A 9,087-nucleotide genomic window follows, 5' to 3' on the forward strand; every position below is an offset into this window, starting at 1 on the left:
GGTCCTCTTTAAACAAATTTTCAGAATGACGTTGCTTGTTAAATATATACAATTTCTACATTGTGCCCACCAAATCTTCCTTAAACTTGCCACTGAAGATGCTTTGTTGTTCACTGCAAAGCCCTGTACTGAACCTTTTACCCCACATTATTTACGTTTTTCCACAGCTTTAAGAACCGACACTTTGCTCTGGCATTCCCAAGGTAAGCCGGCTATACGCAGGCCTTTACTTTAATGTTTTTTCTGTAGGAATTCGTCTTCAGCCATGTGTACCAGATTAGTGGAGATGCACTTAGTGGATCAAAGAGCTGCGAAAAGGTAAAAGGCTGCTGAGGTCACCATGAATGCTCCTTTTGCTTAAACTGGGGGGGATGTAAGTGAATTACATCACTGCAAGGCGTTGAATCCCTCTCTTGTCTCTCCGTGTCTTAGTATAGATAAGATAGGTGTACTCATGTCATTGATGTAAAGGGCAACAGTGCCAAGACCATCACACAAACATGTACGCATCCAGTCTGCTGCCACTGGGTATTGCCAAGGTGAATTATTGTGAGCATGCAGAGTGAAAGGTTAGATGGGAGGGTCAGGTTTCACAAGCCTATTGGGCGGTTGGTTGTTATGGCAACTCACGCCAGTCCGTCTCAGGTGACCGAAGGTACAAAGATGAAGTAAAGAGTTGGAACGGAGGTAGCATGTGACAATATGACTGGTGGTGGGATTAGACGTCACAATCATGATGCATGTACAGGTTTACACTGTCTGCGTTCCATATTTTCTCTATTACATTACATTAACTTCCTTACTGTCAAAACAGGTATCATTCTGTCAGGTTGTCTATATTTCACTTTGGAATAAAAAACCTTAAACTTGAAACTTGAGGAGTACAAGTAAAGAGTCTCACGGGTCTATCAGAGTGACCCTCTGCCCTCCTGTTTATCTCTGTTCCATGATCACAGACAGGCTAACTAAATAATTCAGACTCATGAGAGCCACAGTTTGGCATCCTAAAGAAACTGCTGTGCTGAACAAGATCAGGAGGATGACTGGTCCGATTGTGCCATCTACTGGTGAAGAATACAAAGTCACATGTACACCAATACTGAGTGTGTTCTTAGTATGTTCTTTACTTGTGAGGACAGGAATTGAAAGCACTGAAGGATGAGAGAATTATCTTAAAGTGAGATTATGTAACTTTTGAAGAGAAAGAGGACTACATTGTTCCTTTTACAAAAAAAGAAGTTGAATTCATAAGCAGTAACATGCACCATTGCTTAAAGCTGAAGTAGGCGAGATTGGAGCAAATATGATTAAGAACAAGTTATTTTTATAAAACTGTCGCTATATCGTGACAGTAATACATGAAACAGGTAACCTGAAAAAAATCATGTCCCTCATAATCGATTAATCGTGTAAGTAATTTGTTCGAGTAAAAATTCCAAATATTACTCAGTTCTTTCCTCTTAAATGTGACATTTGCTCATTTTCTTTTTCTTATTTGATAGAAACCTGAATGCTTTGGGGAGTGTTGGTTGGATAAAACAAACAATTTGTTGATAATAAATAAAAATGTTATGAGCTTTTTTTTTTTTTTTTTTCTGGCACCAAACGATTAATCTAAACAGTAATCAGCAGATTAATTTAAAATGAAAATAATCATTAGTTGCAGCTTTACTGTGTTTTATTACATTCATTCAGAGTTTTCTTCAAATGAAACAGTGTTTTAAATCCACAGAGGAGTTAGACAAACTTGTTTTTATTGAAATTGCGCCTTTGTTGAATAAATGCAGAGCTGCTTTTAGTGGTTTTGTGTCTCTGTGTGTCTCTGCAGGGTGAACATGAATGGCCTCTTCACGTCGCTCGTCTTCATCACAGCTCGTATCACTTTCGCCCCACGGTGGCTGTAAGAAACTGATTTTTCTATCTCCTGTCCATTGTTTCTATAAGGAAGAGTTTCATATAACACACCTGTTTTATTATCAGAGTTTATAAGCTGCATTTGGAAACAACTCTACTGCAGATTGTTCACTTTTACTAACATTACTGAACAGATCTACAGATACACAACAGTCTTTATATAGTAGTATTTACTATATTCATATAAGTAACATAACAATTACTTGTGCATCTTTCTTCAAGGTCAAGCAGACTGCAGTACTGACCATCACTACGTGAGGGCGCTCTTGACTAACTACCACTTCCACTTCTACAGACGCTGCACTGACTTGTAGATGCACTTTTATTTATTCTTAATTGGAAGAACATTGCAAGGCATATAAATTAGAGAGCAAATAAGTAGTCTTCTATTTTTCATCCATTTTTCAGGAACAGGATGTGGAAGAAATTTTGGGGATTAGTTTCAAAACCTCATCTTCTAAAAAAAGACGTTCTTCTAAATTCAGGAATTGAAAGAAATGTACTTTAGTCGCAAAGCAGTAATTACAAGATGTTAGAATAAAATAGAAAGCTTTATTGTCATCGTATTAAATACAACGAGATTCACGGTTGTCACTTCTGGTCAGTGCTTTAAAACAAATACTTGACAAGACTAAACGAGGCAGATAAAAAACATATAACAGGTAAAACACACACAGTTATAAAGGAAATAAAACAGGTAAAGTATATGTAATAAATAAATATAAACAGACGTGTTACACTAGAGGAATAAAATATAAAATAGATGTAATGTAAACAGAGGTAATTGCACTTGTAAAATACGTAGGGTAGATGTAATAAATAAAATGTAAACAAAGGTAGTTGCACTTGAGGTATATATTTCATCAAAGAATATATTGCACAGTCAAATGTATTTCACATTCAGTGTATTAATATTTCACAGATTTATTGTTGTTCAGTGTCCGTATGGCCCAGGGAAAGAAACTGTTTGCGAGTCTGGAGGTGCAGGCTTTCATTGACCTGTAGCGCCTGCCAGAGGGCAGCAGGTCAAACAGGTGATGAGCAGGGTGGGAGGAGTCCCTGAGAATAGTTGTGGACCTACTGAGGCAGCAGGAGCTGGAGATCTCTTCCAGGGAGGGCGGAGGGCAGCCGATAATCCTCTGGGCCGTGTCTATGACCCTCTGCAGAGCCCTCCTGTCTGGAGGTGTCATGTTAACGTTACTTATTAAAATAAATAGTTGTAGTCATATCTGACTGTGAAACTGAGCTGAACTGAACGTGAATGAATCCTGACTGCTCTGCTTTATGTGAAATTAAAACTAATAAACAGTGAGGTCTGTTTAAAAGTCTCATTGCATTACTTAGACATTTAAAATGTTGACATTTTGACAGTGAGGACCAGAGGGTTTAACATGTCGTCAGTTAACCTTATGGAGACTTTCATTGACTAAATCCACCCTCTCAGTGGTGGAGGAAGTATTCAGATACTCTGTCACAAGTAAAAGTCCTGCATTGAAAATTTTACTTAAAGGTCCCATATCATGCTCATTTTCAGGTTCATACTTGTATTTTGTGTTTCTACTAGAACATGATTACATGCTTCAATGTTAAAAAAAAACTTTATTTTTCTCATACTGTCTGTCTGAATATGCCTGTATTTATTCTCTGTCTGAAACGCTCCGTTTTAGTGCATTTCTACGAAATTGCGTTGCTAGGCAACAGCTTGGATCCATGTTTACTTCCTGTCAGCTGATGGGCTGTGAGTGTTTCCCCGTATATTCAGCGTTTTGATACTTTCACAGTATTTATATATAGCACTTAAACCTGCTTTATAATATGAAAGACATGAAAACCTCCCTTTTCACAATATGGGGCCTTTAAGTAAAAATATAAGTACAGCAGTACATCTACTTACGAAGGTCATATAGAGACATCATTCAGAGTTTCCTGTAGTAACTTTAACTGCTAATGACTGATTACAGTAGTTGTATGTTGACGTAATTTTTAGGTTAGTTTTCTTAACATGTGAACTCCCTCAGCTGTACACACACACTGATGACTAATTCAGGTGGAGGAGGTGCAGCAACAGAAACACCGAACTAATTAGGTGACAAACGTCTCAGCTGCAGAGAGGAAGCTAAAGTTGCAGAGATGGACGTCCAGCTCACTGTGAGTATCTGTTTTATATATATACAGTATATGGTCACTCTATAGGAACCTGTCTGATACTCCACTTTATGTGTTTGTTCATTGATCAGTTTTCTCTGACAATATGAGATGTTTTCTCTTAAGAAAATCATTTGAATGCAAATAAGCTTAATTTCATAATGCAGGACTTATCTTCTGTTAGGAAACTAAAGAATTGACGTCAGTTTTCACTCTTCACAGATTGTTTGAATTTAATAAATCTTGAAAAGTTCGCTGCAGAAGAAATCAGGAATTTTCTTTGCAGTGATATTGATTATAAGTTCTGCAGATTATATCTCATACATGATGCTTTTAGTTAACATCATTTTTTAAAGGGCTGTACCATTTAAGTTATGTTTCATTTCCCGTGTTTTATTCTATTAACAATAACATCTGGTCTATTTTCCATTCATGTTCATATCTTCACAACTACTGGCCAGATTTCCACGATATTTTATGTGTATGTTTATTTATTCAATAACCCAGAATTCCCATTAGTTACTACCACTGTAGAACCTTCTCTTCTTGGGGTCCGTACAAAAACAGTACATCACAATGTAAAGAAAAATATGTAATTAAAATCCAAAGCAAAAAGAGGGAACAAAAAACAATAGAAAAGCAGACAAACTTCAACCAAAACAAATTAATCAATTAATTAATTTGTTATTTCTGTGCATATGTATTTATTTTCAAAGTAACCTGCAGATTTATTTGATAATTGAGGCTTTTAATTTATTTATTTATTTATTTATTTTAATGGCAGCTTTAGTCCTCCGTAGTTTATTGAGCTCTGAGGTAAATTCTTAAATATTGCATATTTATTTATTTTCAAATTAACCTGCAGATTTATTTGATAATTTTTTTCTTAATTTATTTCTTTGTTATTTATTTATTTATTTATTTATAATAATGGCAGCTTTAGTTCTCCATAGTTTATAGATCTCTCTCCAAACTAAACAAAAAACAGGTGTAACGTTCCTGAGCGGATACAGGTAACTAATCTCTACTCAGCTGTCAGTGTGTGTGTGTGTGTGTGTGTAGCGGTGTCGTCTGTCAGCTCGGAGACTGATGGACAGATGTCTCTTGTCACCACGGAAACTGTCGTCCTGGGAAACTGTCTCTCCCAGGCTTCAGTCTGTCCTCTGAGAACATGTAATTAACTGATACTCTATATCCTCTGTGTGTGTGTGTGTGTGTGTGTGTGTGTGTGTGTGTGTGTGTGTGTGTGTGTGTGTGTGTGTGTGTGTGTGTGTGTGTGTGTGTGTTGCAGGTCGGGGTGGGAGCTCGTCATCTCTCTCAGATTCAGGAGGAGTCGGACAGCAGAGAGCACAGGTAACACTTAATTATCCACTCGTGACATTGAGGTACTTGTACTTTACTTGAGTAGTTACATAATATACTACTTTATACTTCTATTCCACTACAACCCAGAGGTAAATATTGTACTTTTTACTCCACAACATATTTGACAGCTTCAGTTGCTTTGCAGATTCAGATAATGAATACAAAATATGTATTATTATAGATTAAACAACCAGCAGTATATAAAGTCATTAAAAGTAGCTCCATCTTAAAATGATGAACACATTAATACATCAATAATTATAACATCTTATATATCATTCTGCATAATGAGTATTCCGTCGCAACTTCGTCAAAATGCGCTAAAACGGAGCGTTTAAGACAGAGGGTAAATACAGGCATATTCAGGCTGACAGTATGAGGAAAATAAAAGTGTTTTTTTTTAACATTACAGCACGTAAACATGTTCTAGTAGAAACACAAAATACAAGTATGAACCTGAAAATGAGCATGATATGGGACCTTTAAAGACTAAAAGTCCGGTTGCCTTTGAATTCGAGGAATCCACAATACCCAATTTAAAGATTAAAACTTTATTTAGAAACATGGTTCACAATTCTCATTCTGACCTTTAGTCAAGAATTTCCCTATAACAGCCAAACCCAAACATCCAAACACTGGCGAAAATACCCACATTTTCGGAAAAAGAAATAGGTTGGTAGGTTGACCAAGATGTTAAGTGTATATATGTGATGTTAAAGTTTAACATTTAAATGAATGAAGATAAAATAGATAGATATATCCAAATACAAACTTGGATGGAAACATTTACTGCTGCTATCTGCAGAAGACCTGGAAACTCAGTCTGGACCGACAATCTAATAACAGTGCGTGTGTGTGTGCGTACATGCGTGCATGCCTGTGTGTGTGATACTCTCCACTGAAGCACGACCTTGGCAGAGGGATACGTTACCGTGATCAGACCCGACCGTAAACAAATCTGAATGGAAACTGGTTTACATGGAAGTGTGTGTGTGTTCTTGTCCAGCTATTTTTGTGGGGACCAATGTGAGTTTTAGACCGTCGGAGTGAGGACACTGAGGACATTTTAGGAAAGTGACGACCTACAAAGGATGGTTTTAAGTTTCAGGTTAGAATCAGGTTTAGGTTAGAGTTAGGGTAAGGGTTGGGGTCAGGTATTTAGTTGTGATGGTTAAGGTTAGGTTAAGGGGCTAGGGAACACATTATGTCAATGAGTGTCCTCACAAAGACAGAAGTACAAGGTTGTGTGTGTGATGCAGATTGACAAGATTACAACATGAACATGAAGAAGGGAAACATGACCCCATCACTCTCTCTCTCTCTTTGTGTGTGTTTCAGTACCTGTTTCCTGCCTCCGATCGTCCAGCAGCAGCAGACAGGTGCAGCAGGTAAACCAGGTGAGGACGAGGCAGAGAGACAGGAAGTGAGGCGTCTGTCTGATCCGGCGTCGCTGGCTCTGTACGAGCAGCAGAGGAAGCTGGAGGACAACAGGAGTCTGCTGGAGGAGGTAACAAAGAACGTATATTGATAAGAAGTGAAAGTTGTTCGTTCCGTAACAACATCAGCGCACAGCAGCAGCGCTACGCTTCCGTCATTTTGAACTGAAAGCGACTACCGGACGCCAGTAAAACGTTCGCCTACAAAGTTTCGTACAAAAGCAAATGTTTAATCTCTACCGAAATGGCCCGTGTTATAAATATAAATATATAAATATTATAAATATAATAGGTGTTTCAGTCCAAATGTAAAAAAAACACTGAAGTTTCGTCTCTCTTTGCTTTTATACTCTTTGCCCGTAGTGTCCTCGCCGGACCTGGTGGACATGTACTGCTGGATTTAACATAATAAACATGACCATTGACTATTAGTGGAACAATTTAGCCACAAATTCACAGACATATACTCTGTTTGGAGCCAGTCTTGTTATCAATCAAACAGGATGAAATACAGCGTTTGTTGGGGACTATTTTCAGCGGCGGATTAATCCACATTTGGTGCTCTAGTGAGTATTTTGGGGCAGTAGGACTCAAAATAAACTGTGTGTTTCAGTTGGGTCTTATCGAGGCAGAGCTCCGGGAGTCGGTGCGTCTGGACGTTGAGCGGCAGCAAGAATCCGAATTCCTTCGCCAACAAGGGAACAACCTGCTGAGAACCAACCTGTGTTACCTGAGCCTCAGCCAGCGCATCGCCAAGTACACATACACCTGAGCACCATCACTTTATTTAAGATATCACTCCTCCGCTTCGAGGTAACTTCCCGTTGTGTCCTCCACAGACCCTGGGTCAGCAGCTACTTCAGGAAGTTCCCCATGCACATCTACTGTCTTCCTGTCCAGCCGGCCAATCACAGACGCCGGAGACGGGGCCTGACGAAGAAGAGATGAGAGGACTCTGATATATGTTTAAAGGGCGGGTCGTTCGCTCAGTGACGTAGGTTAGCACAGGAAGCTAATCAATAAGGTTATGACTAATGTGAACGCTAGCACTAGCTGAGTTGATGTTAGCTGTTTGGAAATAACTGAAAGGGTTAGTTTGGATGTTTTGAAGTGAGGTTGTATGTATACTCCCGTGTTCTGCGAGGTAAAATTACTGTTTTTATGAATGGAGTCTGGTGGCTTTGAAGACAGCGATAACGGCTTCAGTTCCCCGTCAGAAAGGGCTGTCTGACGGCGAGGTAAAGCAGCTGTGGACGGGAGCTGCAGAAAAACATATAATTTGATATAATAGACAGTAATTTTACCTCTCAGAACGCAGGAGTTGCTGGGTTACCGCTGCATTGATCGGTTAGTTAGTTTGTGTTATTGTGTGACTTTCTGATCTGAACTAACGTATATATATAAATATATATCTATGTATGTAATGTACATGTAGCAGCGTTATCATGCAGAAACCTACGTCAGGTCACACTAAAATATATGTACTTTTACCAAGATGTGAATATTCGGATTTGAATACATAAGGAACACCACTGGGAAGATAGAGAATGATATAAAAAAAAAATACTTAAATAAATAATGGACCCGCCCCCTTTAACTTGTTTATGTTTTTGCTGTTTTTTACTCCCCCATCCATTATTCTTTCCATAAAGTACAAAAAGACATAATCAAAGAACATTATATTATTAATAATTAATATATAATTAATCTGATTATTCTCTCTTAGCTAAATTTCATATACATAAATCCAAATTTAGTAAATCTAAACCTTCATTTTTTGTATTTTAACATGAAACCAAACAATACATTAAATTGATTCTCTCCTCTTAATAACTTTTTTGTTTTCGGAGGAGAGAATCAATTTAATGTATTGTTTGGTTTCATGTTCAAATACAAAAAAATGAAGGTTTAGATTGACTAAATTTTGATTTATGTATATGAACTTTAGCTAAGAGAATAATCAGATTAATAATATAATATTCTTAGATTTTACTGTTACCTTTATGGAAACCAAACCAAACATTCTCTAGACATAGAATAAAATCAGAGTCATTATTATCAATAATGAATCTACTCTACTGCGTCATTCTGGTGTCGCAGCATTACGTTTTTTACGTAACTACGTCACTCCGCTGCCCAGCCCTTCTTCTGTGTCTCTGCTCGGCTCCAGCTCCAAACCACAGACATCATGGTGAGCTTTAAACATCTATTATCTCTCTTTATAAAC

General features: G+C 37.8%; 1 protein-coding gene across 1 annotated transcript in view; it reads left to right on the forward strand.

Annotated features, from left to right (window-relative positions):
* The first annotated feature begins 8,961 nt into the window (after window positions 1-8,961).
* Window positions 8,962-9,087, forward strand: part of cct2 (chaperonin containing TCP1, subunit 2 (beta)) — an 8,118-nt gene continuing 7,992 nt past the window's right edge. Inside the window, exon 1 of the mRNA XM_074625147.1 lies at window positions 8,962-9,051. Within this exon, the coding sequence (XP_074481248.1) occupies window positions 9,049-9,051 (3 nt within the window). The 5' untranslated portion in view covers window positions 8,962-9,048. The remainder of the gene's footprint in view (window positions 9,052-9,087) is intronic.

Source organism: Sebastes fasciatus, chromosome 23, assembly GCF_043250625.1.
Source record: "Sebastes fasciatus isolate fSebFas1 chromosome 23, fSebFas1.pri, whole genome shotgun sequence".
NCBI classification, from domain to species: Eukaryota; Metazoa; Chordata; class Actinopteri; order Perciformes; family Sebastidae; genus Sebastes; species Sebastes fasciatus.